The following is a 19,518-nucleotide window of genomic DNA, read 5'->3' as shown; positions in this document are numbered from 1 at the left end:
GCTGTGTTTCAAAGCTTCTAGATTGCTCCTCTGAAACTTGGAATGCATTTCCCATTTTGAAATAAATATTGTTATACAATATGGTTAAATGTTGCAAGGTGAAAATACACCTGGTTCCCAAAACGTAACTGAAATAATATAAAAAGTTCTACTCCTCTTTTTCATCTTTCTACTGAGAAATTGGAGCTGAGGTCCAGGTTTTGGCATCTTTTCATATAAATAGGACTTCACATGTCTAACAAACAAAAGTCAGGAACTACCTGTATTACACAACCAACTTTTAGGCTATTATATTAACACTTAAGCAAGTTTAAATTTCGTGATGTTAGGTGATTCTTCAAGTAAAGATGAGCTCTACCTCTAACAGACTACTTGTCAGACAAGGAAAACGTTTACTTCTGTATTTACTAAAAAGAAAGAACTGTTTAAGGAAATTTAAGTAAACTGAACACTAAAGACAAAAAAATAATACTTAGAAGTCATATCAGGCAACATATTAGAGATGTTAGATAAGGAAATCAGATATAAAAAGGCAGGTAAGGAGAAGGTACTGGTATCTTTCTCTACTTCTAACACCTTGAGGCAAAGTATACTATCATCTTAGCTATGTAAAAATTAGTCTCAAACCAAATTCCTTGAACCAAATATGACACTAAAGTAGTTTTAAAGTACTTCAAGCCAATAGTTAATAAACTGTTAAATGTAGAGTAGGGTATTATATATATACTGCTGTTCAGAGCAGAAGATACACAATTAATTTTATTACCTTGCACTGAGAGAACGTGTAGCAGGTAGCAGGTAAATTTTCATAAGAAATACCAATTATTTATACTACTATTATACTTTGGTAAAAAACTGATAATATCACAGCTCAAGTTATTTCAAATTCTGCTTATTCTAATAAATAGCAAAATTGTCCAATTTCTTCATTACATTGATTCCTTATGTGTACATTTTTAAGACTGTGATTTTTTTTCTAATTTCTAGCATCTAATCATTCCTAATCCTTTCTAAATATTTTTCTCTCTATAATCTCCCCCAAACCCATCTTTTTCCTCCTCCATCTCAACTAATATTTTATTCTAAACCTTGGTTATTTCCTTTAGTATGATATCCCCCTCTGCCCCACCCAAATACAGTGACTTTCAAACGCATAGATATCTGTAGCCGAATTAAACTATAGTATTTGATGGTCCCTGCAATGTCGACCTTACCTAAATTTTCTTCTCTCGCATCTTTCCCTCCCAATCTTCCCTTTCACTTCAGTGTTACCTGCTTTATGTTTAGATTTAAGCTTTCATTCCATACACCACCAACTCCCTTACCCTCCCTCAGTATTTTCCCTGTAGCACTATTCACTTGTTTAACAGCAAAATATATTCCTTACTTGTTCATCCCTATCTGTACTTTTTCCCCATTCTCCAAAAATTAAAACATGCAGCATGGCTCAATTATTTTCTCGTCCTAAAATTTAATGTGGCTTTACCTCCTTTTAAAAATTCTAACTTTAGAAACACTTGTTTCCTTCCCATTTCCAGCCTGTGCCTCATGCCCTCTCTAATTATAAAAGGAAAAACACCAGTCCACTAAGATGAAATCTTCAAATTATTTTCAATGGCTCCTAATCAGATAAAAAATAAGCCACAAAACTGAGCATCCATCACCCCCAACACATTTACACATTTGTACTAATTATATATGCAAGTAAATCTAAATTAATATGCATATAGTATAAAAAAGAAAAATTTTAGAAGAATGAGCTAGAGATGAAATAAACTTTTTAAGTGTCTTCATACCATTATTAAACTGGTATCTCAAAGTACAATATATACATAGGGTGAGGTTTGACATTAATGATAATGGATATAAATTCATACTTCACACAGTCTCAAACTTTTTGTCCAATTTATCAGATCTGATTAGTCTGTGTTTTTATTAGATAGCCAATATTTTTACTTTGTAATGTATGTGATGAGCTCAGAGTAGGAGTGTATGTCAGCTTACCTTTTCCTTGTTCACCAGTATTTGTCTTACTATTGTTACTGTTATTATCTTGGAGGACTTTTTCTCATAAAAAAATCTTTTAAAATGTGTATCCATTGAAGAGGGTTGATTCTTGGTAAAATTAAATAAACCCATGTAACTAGGCAGACAAAAACCGTTAACATACTGCACAATGCTAAAAGTGAACAAGGGAGAGGACGCCACACGTGAAGCTGATTCAGGACACTCCGTGTGTGGTTCATGACACATAACCACCTAGTCTACAGACCACTGGCAGTAGGTATTTTAAATATTTGCCAATGATTTTATTTTTGCCAGATAAAAAGTTTTAATAAAAGTTCTGCTATTTTCCTCCCGTACCTTCAAGTGCATTATTTTAGAGACCACTGCACTAAAGACTAGGTTCCTAACATACAGCTGGTTCTCAATGAATATTTATGTACTGAATAAAAGCAACATATCCGCTATTTTGATTTTTTTGGATGTTGTGCACATTATGTTCGAGGACCATCATGTTCATCAGACCCTGTCTCCAGGAAAACTTTTGAAGGTAAAAATTTGAGGGGGAAAGGAACTGTTTACAATGTCAAGTTTTCTTCACAAAGGATCCATATCTTTGCTTTGTATCTTTCTGTAATACTTATTCCTAGATTTAGTTTATAGTTTTGGTCATTATGTTGAATGTTTGTTTTTTTGTTTGGTCATTTCCATTTTTAACTAATGACTGCTAATGAAGAGAAAGCTATTAGTTTTTGCATATTTATTATGTATCACCATCTCAAAATTAATTAGTAATTCTACTTGTTGTTTTCTACTAAAGTCCCCCTAAGTTTTCTCAGCATTATATAATTTGAAAGCAGAAATAATTTGTTCTTTTCTAATATTTATACCAATAATTTATTCTGTCTTATTTCAATGGATAGAACTGCCAAAGCAATGTTTAATAATAGTGATGATGATGTAAATGATGATAGGAAGTATTTGTCTTGTTTCTGATGTTAATGGAAACAGCTTTAGTATTTCATCAATTTGCGTATGTTGTTTGCTTTCTTTGGGGGGAACTATCATATTTTAATAGTTTCCTTTTATTTCAATGTTATTAGTTTTTTAAAAATCAGAAATGGCTTATTTATAAATGTATTTTTGCTTCTAATGATACAATCATCTGGGATTCCCTTTAAAATGAATATGTTGGCAGACCAGTGAAATTAACTCAGTAATTATATAATTTTTCTCTTTGACACATTTAACTGGGTTAGATTTGCTTTAAGTTATACTTATTTACAACTATTTTAGTTAGTGAAATTGACTTATTTTCTTTTTGGAGTTTCTATCAGATTTTTGTCTTAAGGTTTTTAAAGTTTCATAATATTAATATACTCAATGTTAAATTTTAAGTGTGAGGCTACACTGTCTGATATAGTAGCTACCAGTACATGTGGCAATTTAAACATAATCATTAAAATAAAATAAAACATTCAATTCCTCAGTCCCACTAGCCACTTTTAATTGCTCAACTGCTACCATATTATATGGTGCAGGTGTCACACTCAAAACAAAGAAAATCTCTCTCTCTTTCTCAGCTTTAAAATTCTAAAGCTTTTTCCATTCCTGTTGTAAGTGCTATTGAAGCTACCCAAGTCATAAGTCTCCACGTCATGTTCTTCAAGCACTAAGAAAATATTCCCAGACCAAATCATTCTTCACCCACGTGAAACAAGAAGCAATCATCATACAAATGAACCTGTATTTTTTACGCAACAGTAAAGGAACAAGTCCTTTAATCTACTGGCTATAAGGCAATCTTTATACAGTAAGTCATGTATAATACTAATACCAAAGAAACAAAATCAAAAAACTTTAATGCAAAAAGTACCCCTCTCAAGAAAGGGCAATGGCAAATCGATCATTAAGTTTTAAGTTCCTTTTCATTCCCTTGTATAATAGATAACATCATAATATGACACCCAGAGTAAACTTCGACCTCCAGCTTTATTATAAATGACAGATATAGTTACAGAAAACAAAAAACAAAAGAAAACAAAAAAAGCTGGTATTCCAGTGACTTCATCTATTTCAAACCAAGAAAAGTTAAATCCAAAGAACTCTTTTAGAAAGCAAGCTTATTTTTAAATTCTCTTTTATTCAATTCTAATGCGCGGCCATCAACTAAGCCCATTTTGGAAAATTAGAATACTTGCAGAGAAAACTCATTTCCTTTGTTAAAAGCAGAAAAGTACCAGCTTATTAAGAAGGAGCCTTTTGTTTTCAGACCACGTGCTAAAAAGTTTCTTTTTAATAAAACTTCAAAATACTGTTTTTAAATCAACAAAATTCTTCCTGTTCTCTAATCTTTACAACACTGAAAATTTGTGCCCCAAAAGTTTATAAGGATAGTCAACAAAAGATCTTCCCCTTTTTAATTTTTAATCACAACTGCCTTTGAAAATGATTCAGCATCCATTTAAACCCACAAATAAAAGCTTTATTTTTATGAGTTTTAATTAAAACTGCTATTTATTATAGGTGTTTAAAATCTAAAATACAAGTCTTTCTTCTAGACAAATGAATTGACTCACATTTCATAATATTTCTTTGTTTGAAGGAGTGCTTTAAAACACTACTCTACCAGGAAGGAAAAATTCTAGTAATTTAGTTTTAATACTCCTTTCATACTTTTGAATTCTCAGAAATTCAGCTATTGTTGATAAGTTGACAAGACTATGTCAGATGTCAAAAGTTATACGTTCTGTATTTTAAATCTATTAACTCCAAATGTCTATCTACATAATAAGTCAAATAAAAGTTCCTAATTTTAGGGCTTCCCTGGTGGCGCAGTGGTTGAGAGTCTGCCTGCCGATGCAGAGGACACGGGTTCGTTCCCTGGTCCGGGAAGATCCCACGTGCCGCGGAGCGGCTGGGGCCGTGAGCCATGGCCGCTGAGTCTGCGTGTCCGGAGCCTGTGCTCCGCAACGGGAAAGGCCACAACAGTGAGAGGCCCGCGTACCGCAAAAAAAAAAAAAAAAAAAAAAAAAGTTCCTAATTTTAATCTTTGTTTCTTCTCAATCAATTTTACTCTTTTTTTTGATACAATAACGTATACCACATACAATTCCATTTGTATTAACTGGGGGAGGGAATTTGGGGTAGGAGGAAAGGAAATATTACTGAACACACACACAATAATCTGAACACCTGCCCTTGTGTGAAAATCTTAAGATTTTCATTTTTATTAAAATCTTCATTTGTCTCCTAAAGGAGTGGGTTTGTGTCAAACTAAAATGATTCTCTCCCTCTTTTGAAATAATGACCCGTTTTATGTTCTGCTTGGTTAATATGTGCTTCTCCTGGACGCCCAGTTTATATCAGAAGTGAAAGGACCTGCTCTGCAAGGGTGTCCCTCTCGGGAGGTAAATGGAATAGCTCACATAGGCTGTGATTTGAGTCTTTTTCACGAAAAGGGTTCTGCAGCTCTTCAGTCCTCCAAAAGTATCAGGAGGGCACAATAGTATAGATTTGGTATAACCTTCCCCATTTTTGGAAAATAGTTAACAAAATTCAGTCTTTCAAACATCTACTGCTTACTCGGCACCAGACACTGAGTACTGTGGACAATACAAAGATCTGACATATGGTTCCTGCAGTCCCCAAGGATATTTACAAATAACTAACATGCAGCAGGAAATTATAAGTATCCCAAGGACTGTGAGTTTAGGGGAGATTACATCCAGCTACAATTGGAGTTACTTGGGGGAGGGGGGAAGTGCTCAATGATAACCTCATAAAGGATATGCAAAGACCGGACAAAGGCAGGGACTCTTGGAAAAGGGAAAGTAAGGATAGAAAAACTGTAAGCCTCGGAGCATGTTTCAACTTCTTCAGAGGACAGAGCACATGGAAAAGCCGCCTTAACATTAGCTATAGTCAAAATATTTTGACTACAAGCATAATAATTAATAATCAAATAGGTTAAACCTAATACACCGCTAAAGTAAACCAATTAGTGTAACCACAAGAAATTTATATACAAGGAAAATTTACAAACTGAAGTGAAATTACTCAGGTGCACTGGAAAATAACACACACACACACACACCACACCACATACAGAAGAAGAAATCCTTTTTTGTTTCTTAATCATAGTGAGGTGTGGGGAAAATGTTAATTTAAACTACAGCTTCATCAGCTTACTACTAGCACAGTTTCCTTTTAGGCTGTCAGTATAATGCTACAGGATGATTCCCTGGCATTTTGTTCTAAACCCACAAATGAGATGGTTATGTGACCAGCTGCAGCTCCCTTCCTGCATTTCAGAAGCTCTCGGAGTCCACACACTTGCGGCTCTGTATAACTTCACACAAAAGACTGGCAACTGGCCAAGAAACCCCTGCCACGGTGTATATTCCCCCAAGGTCCAAGATCTGCCATTTAATTCCAATTCAGCCGTGAAATGACTGGTACTTTAGCATACTATACCAATATAAAGCAAATTAAATTCCAGTCCTAGTTAATAAAGGTATTCCTCTAAAATGCAATATACAAAGACATTAAAGTATATAGTCTATATTTTTAAAGAGACCTACGAATATAATTCCACTCCATTAGGAAAATTCCAAGATAATTCTTTAAATTTCCTCAAAGAGTTACTATTTCCTCATAATCTTACCAACAGCGAGAAAACCCACTGCACACAGAGATTTAATTGTATTTCCAAATTTCCCCATTAAATATTTCATGCACATTGCTAACTAAAAATCAAGAAGAATGAACGTTTTCAACATCTGGTGCATACAGGTTGACATGACCTGCAATGATGACTGTGAGACAGATACCTCAAGAATGATCTTAATTCCTGCTGTTTAAAGAGAAATACTTACAACCTTACAGAAACACATGGTTCTGTCAATTAGATAGCTGTGTCATTCTAGTATATAAGTGTCCTCAGGGAAAGGGGGGGAAACTAATGAAAACACTTTAACAGCTTGGCTAATACTTAATTTTTGTAGGAAGGGGTGCTTTATGAGAGCAAATAATAATAAACTCAGCACTAGGCTCAGAAAATCTTCCCAAGATTTTCACTTTTACTGATGTCTTCATGTACCTCTAGTTTGTCTCTCTTCCATGTCCGGACATCTTCCACACAAAGGATCACTGAAATACTAGTGATCTACAGGACTAAACCTTACAATGTTTTATTCAATAGCCACAGTGTAATAATGTTAAACCTGTAAAAATGTAAACTTGGTAGGCCACTGACCTTTTTTCTTCCTTTTGATGGGACACCTTTCTACAATACAATAAGCAGCTAAGGATAACGTAGAAAGGATTAGCACACAACTTCAGTAGGAAGTGTGAATCAAAAGCAATATTTGGACTTTAAATCCCCATCCCTGCCCAGTATTGCCTTCATGTAACATTCGAGGGCTATATGGCAAAAACAAAAACAAAAATAAAAGGGCTCCTTTAAATGGCTTTTTTTTCCTTTCAATGTCAGAAACCTTTTGAATTCAGTAAAATGATTAAAACCATAAAGAATTATTCATAATTTACTAGTCAAGGAAAGAAATTTGCTTCACGCCAAAGTTAAAACTGTAAAATACACTGACTCTGAGCATACCGAATGGATATGGATTGTTAAACATCACTTGTAACCTGAATAACCTGTTCAAAGTAGTCAGAAAAGTTCTTATTTATTGTCGTTTACATGAAACAGACATGTATAGCATATTACAAAGAGAGAACAGGGCCTCCAATACCCTTTTAAAGGATGTGACACTTAAAAAAAAAATTAGCCTGAAAGGCTACACACAAAATTCTTGATGTTTATCTACAGAGTAGAAGAGGAGAGTGGAACTGTGTTGGGACAGGGGAGACTGTCAAAATAATTTTTTAAACAAAGAAGTTAAAGATTATATAACAAAACCCTAACTGGACAGTAGGAATGTGGGTTTTTATCATATTATAATAATATTATCATATTATTCTTCAATTAAAAACAAAAGAAGAAAAGGAATTATAATGAACAACAACAAATACTTTTCATTTCCCTGAAGCTTAGTGGGATGGGAAAGAAGAGGAGACCTAGAGGTTGAAAGGGCAATTTAAATTTACATCTGAATGAATAAGGACAAGCATTCCTGATAGCCCCCAGTCCTCTGCGAATTCCAACAGGACTAAAAGGCAGTAATGGCAGTCCCCACTGGCTTAGAGACTGGGGGGAGGGGAAAGAGTGAGGAAGACGAGAAAACGCCTGCACACACATAGTAAAGGAATAGCATTTTCAGATAATATTAATACTTACCAGTATGTACTGTAGCTACTGCAATCCATACACACTGTGTGCTGAGCTTTTTCTTGCTTTTCTGATTTCTTATGGTTGGTTAAGGGTATTTGTGCATCTTCATAATGTTTTTTTGCATGGCCATTCACATACCTTACAAAAATCAAATGAAAATGTATTTTAATCTAAATATTGCTTGGGAAGTTAAAGTAGCAGGAGATGATAATAAAATTAGATGGTTATCAAATCAGAATAAGAAAGAACTCCTTCTAATAAAGAGCATTCAATCCTGTAAGAGCATTCATCACTTAGTGATTTATTAAGCTGAGTACTTAAAATATGCTTTTTTGCAATCAAATACAGTCAACTTATTATTGTACACAAGACTAGGACCAGGCAAGGAAAGGTGTTATCTATGCAAACCAGTTTCAATACCATTGAGATGATCACTTATCAACTCCTTGGCTGATAATTTTGCTATATAGCCTTTTTCTTTTTTTTTAAGTTTTCTTAGGCTGCTAACTCCCAACTCAGCTATTATCAAAGACAAGCTTTGCAAACTAAATTACTCAATCACTGCCCACAGGGCCATAGGCTCTGCTTAGGTTGCTGCTTAATATAAAACATGAGAGTCAGATATGGAAACAGGATAATCTCCCATCTCTTTCTCATCAATATGGCTTCATATCTTTCACTTGAATGCCTGAATAATCACTCCACTAATATGGAAATAGGTTTGTTTAAAAGAAATCCAAACAAAACAGAAATTATCTTAAGCTTATATAAACTGTAATTTCTTACTACATGGGCAAAGATAATCAAAGGCTGACTACAGTCAGAAAAATTTTCTAACACTTTCCAACTCAGATTTAATAAATCATTTTATCACAAAAAGCAAAACGAAACTGAAATAAGGGTTCATCTACACCTTCACCTAAATACTGTACAATGCCATAACTGACCACTACTTGAAGACCCTCATAAAACATAAACTTCCCAGTTCCTAGAAAGCTGCCAATTTATAGAAGGTAAGGCCTAATTGTAAACTCAGAACAGTCAAAACAAATGTCGGTTAAATAGTGCCAAAGTAAACCTTCTCAGAGAGTTAAGGTGACATTTTTGTCATGATGTGCCTTAACTGTACGAGGAGCAACACTTACCTTGGGGAAAGTAGGCTAGTTTGTGGTAAGTAAGGAGGATCAACTCCAAGCCTGGCCTCTCTACCCCAGGAAACCTGGAAGCAGCAGAGGCACTACTAACCTCAACTCAGAGTTTGATCACGTTTTCCCCCCTTTTTTTCACTGTAATAAACATAACCAAGACTTGTGTGTAGGGTCTTCTGTTCACAAAAGTGGACTAAACTGAATTTTTAATTCCATTGTATATATGGCTGAGTTAAAATAAAAATAATGATTAAGAGTATAAACTCAGGGCTTCCCTGGTGGCGCAGTGGTTGAGAGTCCGCTTGCCGATGCAGGGGACACGGGTTCGTGCCCCGGTCCGGGAAGATCCCACATGCCGTGGAGCGGCTGGGCCCGTGAGCCATGGCCGCTGAGCCTGCGCGCCCGGAGCCTGTGCTCCGCAACGGGAGAGGCCACAGCAGTGAGAGGCCTGCGTACCGCCAAAAAAAAAAAAAAAGGTATAAACTCAAAAATTAGACAGCCTGGGTTTTAGCAGGTGTTATCACATAATGGCCTGGTGAGCTTGGGTGAGTTACTTAACCTCTCTACTTCTGTTTTCTCATCGCTAAAACAGAGATAATAGTACTTATATCTCCTGGGTTGTTAGGTGATTAAATAATCCATGGCTCAGAATGCATGAATGAATGAATAGTACATATAGTTCCTTTAGCCACTATACTGTAGCCTCCAAATGTACTAGATATTTCCATGGTTACTGTAATAAATGTCAGTGATAAAGTAAGTGTATTACTGCTAACATTAAGATTAGCAATGTTTTGGCTAATATTCAAATACATGTCAGAAGTTAACAGTCATGTATAAACTACCACATAAAAATAAATATTTCCCTCATCTAGTTTTAGATTTTAACCAATTTGGTCTAAAAAGGAAAAGTGTCCATATACATGTCACAGATTTTTTAACAACAATCACAAAAAATAGGAAAAATAAAAGGGATGGTGTCATGAAGACCAATACAATATATAACTCAAATATACTACTGATAAAGTACATTTCCTAGTTTGAAAGAATATTCAGTTTAAGACTCCCCTAAAGACAAGTGGTCTAAATTACTAAGAAAATCGTCATTCTTGGCAATCAACACCCAGGATTACATGGCAAAAGAAAATTAGCCAATCAGCTATGTAAAATGAAGATCCAAATGCAGGTTACTCTCATTATCTGTGTAATCTACTTAATTATATTTCTCTGAAACCATGTCAGATTTCCAAATTTAAGATTGCTTACAATTGGAAACATACTACCTACAGAGCCTAGAAAATTTTCAATTTATTTTTCCAATACCTACTTAGAGAACTGTTTGTTGCTTGCTGTTAAGAACACTAATGTCTCCACTTTTTGAGAGTATGTCAGGTCTTTTTGTTGACATATGACCTTCCAGATTTAGGCTGTAAAGCACTATGAGACGACTGGAGGATAGAACTATATAAATTTTATTGCATTATAATTCTCACCTCTCAAAATCTAGGAGAGGAATCTGTCTCTTCAAGTGCAGAATTTAAGTGCTTCTACTTTTCTTCTTTTTTAAAAAAAATGTTATCTGTACAAAGTATTTTCAGGTTCCCCAAATCCTAGAGATTTCAAAACCACAATAACCACAATTAAGATATGCAGTTAACATTTTCCAAAAGTACTCTTAAGTGTACATGGAAAAATAGACTCAATTCCAGGACTGAAAATGTGAAAAATCAAAAGTTAACTGAACAAAGATGCTCTCTTCATGCAATGAGGGTTTATGAATAACGATGGGGAAACTGTCCAAATAAATACAATATAGATTTCAGCCTGTGTGACTCAGTATGATTTCCCACCTCCTTGCTGCTAAGCTACTAACTTCTGAAGTAAATTCAAAGCAGATTTTCTAAGCTAAAAGAGCCACAGAAATAAATGTGCTACTACCAGACACACAAAGTTTGATATTTATTTGAGTTTGTGCTAGAAGAAAGAGTTACTAAAGTATTTAAGTAACATCATTTTGAAGCCAAGAACTGGGAGGAAATGCTCAGGCTTGAACTGGGTTTGGGAGTGTTAAGTTCCTAGAATGCCAAAATGTCTTAACGGAACAATGATATATTTGGTACATCTTAGCATAAATAATGAACTCCACAGTGAGACCATTTTTGAGGGAATTCCTTTATCTGTTTTGTTTTCAGAAGAATGATGTGATATCTGGGATTTGATTCAAAAGTCAGTAAAGGTAGGGAAGAGTAGGTAACAGGTGAAACAAAATTGGCCACATGTCAATCAAATATTACTAGTAGATTGTCTTGATCATCAAATTAATTCTTCTGAGTATCAATATAAAGGGGTTTTCCCCCCCTAGATTTTCCTCAGTCCCATCACTGAACAAAGGGATTCTATTAGGAGAGGGAAGAAGCCCTACAGAGCATTACGTACACGCTATAATTAAACAACGGTGCTAAATAAATCCAAATCAATAAAACTTTGACATAAAGCTTAAAGGTAAACTGAAAAAAGCAAGTTGGGTAGTGAAGTAATAAGCATGTCACCTACCTTCCACAGTGGACACTTGAACAAGTCAAACAGACCCAGGGGCTTTTGTTGGACCGGCACACTAATAAAAAGAAAAATACACAATATGCCAATTGTATCACGTTATTTCCCAGTTTCTCCCCTAATCTGTAATACCACATCCTGTGATTAAGTTACAAATTCCACGGCTGCTTAGGTGTACTGAAATCACAAATCCTTGCTTTGTGAGTGCATTTACACAAAACGGCTGCCTGATTAACGTTATACTGAAAGAATCTAAACGCATGTCCACAACAACTGCTCATATTAATTGCGGACTCAACTCAAATAGTTTAACCACAGGTTAAACACTTTTCTCCTTTATTACTTATTCCTTTTTTTTTTTCAACAGCCTCTGACAAGTTAAGGACAGTCTATTTTCTCATCAAAAGCATTTTTAAGGGAATTCCCTGGCAGTCCAGTGGTTAAGACTCCACGTTCCCAATGCAGGGGGCACGGGTTCCATCCCTGGTTGGGGAACTAAGATCCCACAGGCCGCATGGCGCAGCCAAAAAATAAATAAAGAGACAAAAGGTTAAAAAAAAAAAAAGATTTTATAAAAACCATTTTTAAGTCTAATTTTTAAATCACATGTCTTTACCATACAGATCATATACTAGTATAAATGACAACTCTTTTAGTTTATTTAGTGAGAGGCATAACCTAAGGATACAATTCGGAAGACTAAGCCCAGTTCTTCCCAAATTAATGTCTCAAATGCATTAAATATAATTCTAAATATGATAACTGCATGTAGTTCTTGCTGAGGGTATAATCAGGACATTAATTACTTTAGTTTGAGTAATATAGGGACGCGGCAGGCAAAAAGGGGTATGAAAACTTCTAAAATACTGATTACAATCTTGCTTGCTGTTTACTTATTCAATTTTAAGCCCAATAAACATAACAATGATTTTAAAAGGGAAGGGATATAAAAATCACCTGGAACAAGCTTTTTCAAAACACATATGTTCTACTCAGGCAGAGACATCTACACTGGGGTGGGTACAGAAGGACAAAAGAACATGTCTATTTTGACAAAAGCAACTTCCCAGGTGACTCCCCAGTACAACCACTTGAGAACCACTAGTCAGCTTCCTAGGGGCCATGAGAGGGGCACCGCAGCACATCCACACACTCAGGATTATAATAAGTCCACTGCCTGGCACACAGTATATGCTCAATGAACAGTTGTTGAAACAAAGTTTAAATTTCTTAGTTTAAGATACCAAGCTCTTCAAAGATCTGATCCCTACTATGTTATATTGGTCCTGTCTAATCATACATCACAATCGGCCTTTCTCATTGTTAAGAAAAATTAGCCAAAACTGGAAATAAAGTGAATCAAGAACTATAAGCCCTTTCAATGTATAATAAAACACATTATATCATGAATATCCCAAAGATATTTCATTATAATACCATTGTTTGACCTGCTGTTTACTATTGATTAGGACCCAAATTCTATGAAGTTACAAGTGAACTTGTAGATTTTTATTTGGTAGAGATAATATCTGTCTGGCAGACTCCAAGGCCTATGGTTTTACTACCCTGCAGGACATTAATGGGTTTTATATCTAGCCTAGCAATTTACTTCAACATTCATTCTTCAGTGTCTGCATTCACTCAATTCCTCAAATGCTCTTGGAATCAGCTTTACCATCCTGCTGGTTCCCTTATTAATGAGTTAAATAAATCTTTGACATACATTCATTCTACATTTGGGAGGGAAGGAGAAGGCAAGGAAGAATAGGAGAGTACAGTGATATACTGCCCAAGGGCCTCTGCCCTTCTGCCCAGCACAGGACTCTAACTATTTTTGAATGAGAAAACTTGCAGTGGTAAAAATCCCCTTCCAGTTAGCCAAGGGCCTTACCTTTCCTTAGGGCATTACATTAACTGCTAGGGCCACCCTGAAGGCATTTTAGTCTTTTACTCAGTTGGGTCCAATTTTATATGTGCATGTAAGTCACATGATAAAGGCTAATAAGAAGAACGCCAAACTGCTAACAGCAATTATTTTAGGCAAGTACATGAGAAGACTATTGTAAGGGGTAACTGTTGGCTTTTTATTTGTACACCCCTGTGGTATTTGATTTGTATCAACAAAAATATGACATTTTTATAGTTTGAAAAGAAAGTCCTATAGAGTATATTTTTAAAGGGAAAAATAAATTAGAACACAGTTTACTTGAAACAGATATTCCTGGTCTGCGATGTAACTTGAAGGATTAAAAAACTACAAATATTATATAGTTTTATTCCTCCAGCAAACCTTTTTCTTTTAGTAAATACTAAGAAACACTGTACTCAATCTGGAAGAAGTTTAATATTAACCTGAAATAAGTAATTATGTTATAATAGTAAGTTTAGGTCCAAGTTTTTAGTCATTTACAGGTTTTTGTTTTTTGTGTAATTATGGGAAGATTTTCCCCCCCTCCTTTGAATGAGGGAAAAAAAAAAAATCTAGAACAAAATCACTGTTACTTTGGTGTGTTTCCTACCAAATGTTCATTTTTCCCCCGATGGCTGTAAAGTGTGTGTTTGGACAAAAAGTACATACAATTTTGTGATCTAATTTTTCCACTATCAGTATATTAAATGCATTTTTTTCATGTTACTGAATTAGAACAGTGTACTCTAAATCTAGTCTTATAAAATCTCAATTACCTCATAAAGTTTTATCAGTTTTTTAATTTCTTAATTTCAGATTTTCAAAAAGATACCCTAAGCCTGAGGGGAAGAAATGGGGAATAACTGCCTAATAGGTACAGGATTTATTTTGGGGTGATGAAATGTCTTGGAACAAGATAGAGGTGGTAGTTGTAGATGTACTAAATGCACTGAATTGAATTATTCACTTTAAAATGGTTAATTCGGGGACTTCCTTGGCAGTCCAGTGGTTGGGACTCGGTGCTTTCACTGCCAAGAGCCCAGGTTCAATCCCTGGTTGGGGAACTAAAGATCCCACAAGCCGCATGGCATGTACATAAATAAATAAATAAGTAAATAATATTACGTTATGTGAATTATACCTTGATTAAATAAATAGGTGCTTAAGACAGGGATGAGGAGAAAGAATAAAAGGAAATAAAATAGTATTGACTTTCAAAAACATCGGAAAGAAGTGACTGTGCCTTTTACTAAATCTCAAAAAAGACCTCACTTTCTAAGTTAAGAAAGCAAATTTCTTTTATCATGAATATTTACAATAAGAAAGTTAAGACTTAACGTGTGATAAGACAGTTGGTCTTGGCTATTTAAATGACAGTACTCTCTGAGGGCTTAATAGTGTCACACCAGAAGAACATTTGAAGGCTAGGAAACTCCAGAGAAAAGGGTATTATGGGGCATTCTGAAGCCATTTATTACACTGCTTTGGGGAATATTCACTCTGTGTATATATACCTTATCCAAATTATAAACCTCTAAAGTACCCAAGACAATTAGAAAATAGAAGGAAAAATACTGGCTTTAAATTAAACTCTCAATTATTGCTACAAATAGAACAGGTCATAGCATGAGTAAAAGAATACCTGCAGTAATCTTAAATTCATTTATTTTAATCACGTTAAGGGGACACACTTTATTATAAAAGGTAGTCTCAGTTTATAGACAGATGGGTTTCAAGTTTATCTGTAGGATGAATACATTTCCCATGGAAACTGCATTAGAGGTTTGCAGGCTATTTTATAAAACTGTACAAAAAGCATAACAAAACTGATAGACTATATTGTGTGTGTGCATGTGTGTGTGTGTATAAAATAAAACCATACACAGTCAATAAAAATGTTTTTAAGCTATAAATATACTATCTATTCAGCAGAACATAAAAATATTAAAATGAAGGGTTTTTATTTTTTAAATCTTAAATGCCGGTACTTGAGAGAAAGAGGTTAATTAAGGTTGGAAACTTGTAGGAGTTCAAAAAGATAAGTCTGAAAACTTATAAGGGCTCTTTTTATTATGCCTAATTACACTTCAAGGTGACATCATGGCAGGGAAGGCATGCAGTATATTTCTCACACTGTTACACGTGGCCGCGGCAGGGTCACTGGATGTCATAAACAGAAGTCTGGTCCTCTTTCACTCAGATTATGAAATTTCCTCAAAGTTACTCTCCTCCAGCAATCTGTCGCATATGCTTAGATTCTTCCAACCCCGAGCTCGGGTTTCCTCTCACAGCTCCTGGGCATCTCAGCCTGGGGGGCTGGTACTATCCAGCTCCCTTCACTCTCCTCCTGCTGCTATAGCCTCAGAACTCTCCTCTGGCCCTGTCCTTACCCTCAGCCAGGAGCTCTGCAAGTTGGCAGCAGCACCCCTTTGCGGGGAGTGGAGAATGTCGATCCTCTCCTAAGCTAGGGCCATTTCCCACAAGATAGAAGCTCTGACACAGGTTGGGCAAGGGAGACAGGTGAAGTAGGCCCAGCCTCTAAAACATGCTCGCATTCATGTCTTCTTCCTAAAGCCCCCAAAAGCCTTAACCCTCTCGGAAACTAGGAAGGGACAACTGATGGAGCACAAAGGCAGAGGGAAGGCATCCAACTGATCTACAAACCAAAGTGGTTTTACTCCCTGCTACTCCTATGCAGGAAAGAACAGTCTGCTCCTTTACCAAGAGACAAGAAGGGCAGAAAACTAGGGAGTTCTAGGGGACTTCCCTGGTGGCGCAGTGGTTAAGAATCCACCTGCCAATGCAGGGAACACAGGCTCAAGCCCTGGTCCGGGAAGATCCCACATGCTGCGGGGCAACTAAGCCCGTGAGCCACAACTACTGAAGCCCGCGCGCCTAGAGCCCGTGCTCTGCAACACGTGAAGCCACCGCAATGAGAAGCCCACGCACCGCAACTAAGAGTAGCCCCCACTCGCCACAACTACAGAAAGCCCACGTGCAGCAACAAAGACCCAGTACAGCCAAAAATAAATAAATAAAATAAATGGAAAAAAAAAAGAAAACTAGGGAGTTCTGGGCTTAAAGGGGCCTATTTACACACGAATATCTAGGTTGTGTTCAGAAGGCAAAATGGCATCCACAGCGAATATAAATTTCTTCCCACTGATCTTCAATAGCCTTATTATTCACTACATAGAACCTAATAAGATAGAATACATTTGGTATTCAAGGCCCATCAACAATTCTCCTTAAGTTCTAAATTTTTTATAAAACATCATGCACTAGTGCTTACGATACAACTTGGTCACTGTCTCTACAGGCAAAATAGTTCAAGCACTCAGCACTGACAGGCAAGCCATTTATAGCGCATCCATTATTCAATAGTTGCTTCAACTGGCAGAGAGGCTCTTGAGCTTCTTAAGAATTCAGAAAGGTGAGGATCCAATGACTAGGATTCTAGTCCTGGCCCTATCATTACTAGCTATAGAACTGAGAACATCACTACTATTCTGAGTCTATGTCTTCACTGTAGAATAAAAACTAGGTGATGAGCATGTCCCCTCTAATTATAAAATTATTCAAAGAACACAAAGCAAAAAATAGATTAAATAATCATATAATTCCCTATAGATAAAATTCTTGCAACTCCACTCTCCTCCTAATTTTCTTAACAAAAAGATTAATTATTAGTGTAGTATAATTTTCTAAATCAACAACCTTCAGCTTTTTTTTTCCTGCTCCCACAACTCTTGAGAGGCAAACACATTCCCAGCACATTGCCTGTCAGTAACAGCAGCTCACTGCAACAGCGAGGTCAGAAAGTGTGTGGAATCGCTGTTCAAAACCATGGTACAGCGGCTTCCCTAGTGGCGCAGTGGTTAAGAATCCGCCTGCCAATGCAGGGGACACAGGTTCGAGCCCTGGTCCGGGAAGATCCCACATGCCGCAGAGCACCTAAGCCCGTGCACCACAACTACTGAGCCTGCGCTCTGGGGCCCACGAGCCACGACTACTGAAGCCCGTGCACCTAGAGCCCGTGCTCCACAACAAGAGAAGTCACTGCTGTGGGAAGCCCACGCGCCGCAACGAAGGGTAACCCTGCTCGCCGCAACTAGAGAAAGCCCATGCGCAGCAACAAAGACCCAACACAGCCAAAAATAAAATAAATTTATTTTTAAAAAAAACACTGTAGACAAACATGCTGCTCCAATAGTAAAACTCAGAATACCACCCCCCTACCAACAACACAGTTTTTAAAGTGCCACACTAAAAAACCAGCAACCCATAAGAAAATATTCATAACGTGTTTTTTCAAAGAGCAGGTTCTTTATTTAATATTTATCTAGTACATACCATGTGCCAAGCACTATTGCACTTTATTGTGCCACTTTATAAACATTACTTCATTTAATCCTCTACAGTTCAATGAGGTGTGTACCATTATTGGCCTGTTTTATAGATAAGGAAGCTGAGGCACAGAGAAGTTATATACCTTGCCAAGTTAGTTAAGTGACAGAACTGGAACTCAAACTCAGTATTTGAAGGTATGGACTGTTGCAGAGCAAGTCCAGAAGGTTGTCATTTTTGCTTTAGAAAGATTATGTACTATGTGTTTCTGTGTATACGTTATATACCTGTACATAAACTGCTTGAAGTCTAGAAGGGTACACAGTAACTGTTAACCGTCATGTAAAAAGAATGGGATGGGGGATTAGAGCCACATGGACCTACTTTCAACTATACTGTTTGAATTTTTTCAGAAAGCGTTACTTCTTTTATAACAAAAATAAAGTTTAAATGTCTTAAATTTAAAGATACTGGTATTATAAAGTCCTAATGAAATAAACTTATTCTAAATTATTAAGCGTAAGTGGTAAGTGAAACCAAAATCCTAGATTACAACTCTACGGGTGTGTAAACATATGATCAATGAAAAATATTTGCAGCTGTTATTCAAAACACACACACACACACACTCCATAGAAGTATCAATAGTAAAAGTGTTATTCCTCTCGAAATTGGAGGATAGGGCAGAATTATCATAAAAGTTCTATAAATATTCCAGTACATATACAAGTAGAAATATACTCCAGGACTAACCCAGCTTACCCTCCAACTGATACATTCTTAGATGTTTAGAACAAGGCGTATAATCTTCTTTATACCATAAATGCTCTTTGAACCACATACTCATGAGCCTATTCTATGCTAAAAGTTCTGAAGCCTCTTCTATCTTCAACTTGAATCCTCTGAAATTACTGGGGGAAAAAGAGTGGTAAAGTCACATAAAGAAAGCAGGAACTGAGCCTTCACGTAGTCCAGAAAAGAAGAAATCCAGCGATATTAAGCAACCGCCAGAGGTGCCAGAGCAGCCTGAGCGTAGCCAAAATCACTGCCTGTGTTCCCATACCGCCACCTCCCACCCCCGGCACTGCGGCTCATGCTGGGAGTGCACGCTGGGTTCCCAGGGAGCAGGGCAACAGGAGAATTCTCAGACAAAGCAACAGGCAGCGCCCAGGGCTAAAGAAGTGAGCCCATGCAGAGCTCAGGAGACTGAGCGGAGGTCCAGATACTGAAGGAGGGGAGACCAAGCATGAGCACCAAAT

The 19,518-nt window shown here is 36.4% G+C and overlaps 1 protein-coding gene across 2 annotated transcripts in view; it reads right to left on the bottom strand.

Moving 5' to 3' along the window:
• The window catches only part of USP3 (ubiquitin specific peptidase 3), a 94,753-nt gene that overhangs the window by 55,963 nt on the left and 19,272 nt on the right, over positions 1–19,518 (bottom strand). Inside the window, exons 2-3 of one of the 2 annotated variants that reach the window (XM_082850350.1) lie at positions 12,001–12,061; positions 8,306–8,437 (exon numbers count right to left, since the gene is read on the bottom strand). In XM_082850350.1, the coding sequence (XP_082706476.1) occupies positions 8,306–8,437; positions 12,001–12,061 (193 nt within the window). Of the gene's footprint in view, positions 1–8,305; positions 8,438–10,940; positions 11,022–12,000; positions 12,062–19,518 lie in introns of those variants that run through there. The other variant, XM_082850351.1, reaches the window with a different exon arrangement.

Source organism: Leucopleurus acutus (assembly GCF_964270905.1).
Source record: "Leucopleurus acutus genome assembly, chromosome: 1".
Lineage (NCBI taxonomy): Eukaryota > Metazoa > Chordata > Mammalia > Artiodactyla > Delphinidae > Leucopleurus > Leucopleurus acutus.
This window is presented reverse-complemented; position numbering and strand designations above follow the sequence as displayed.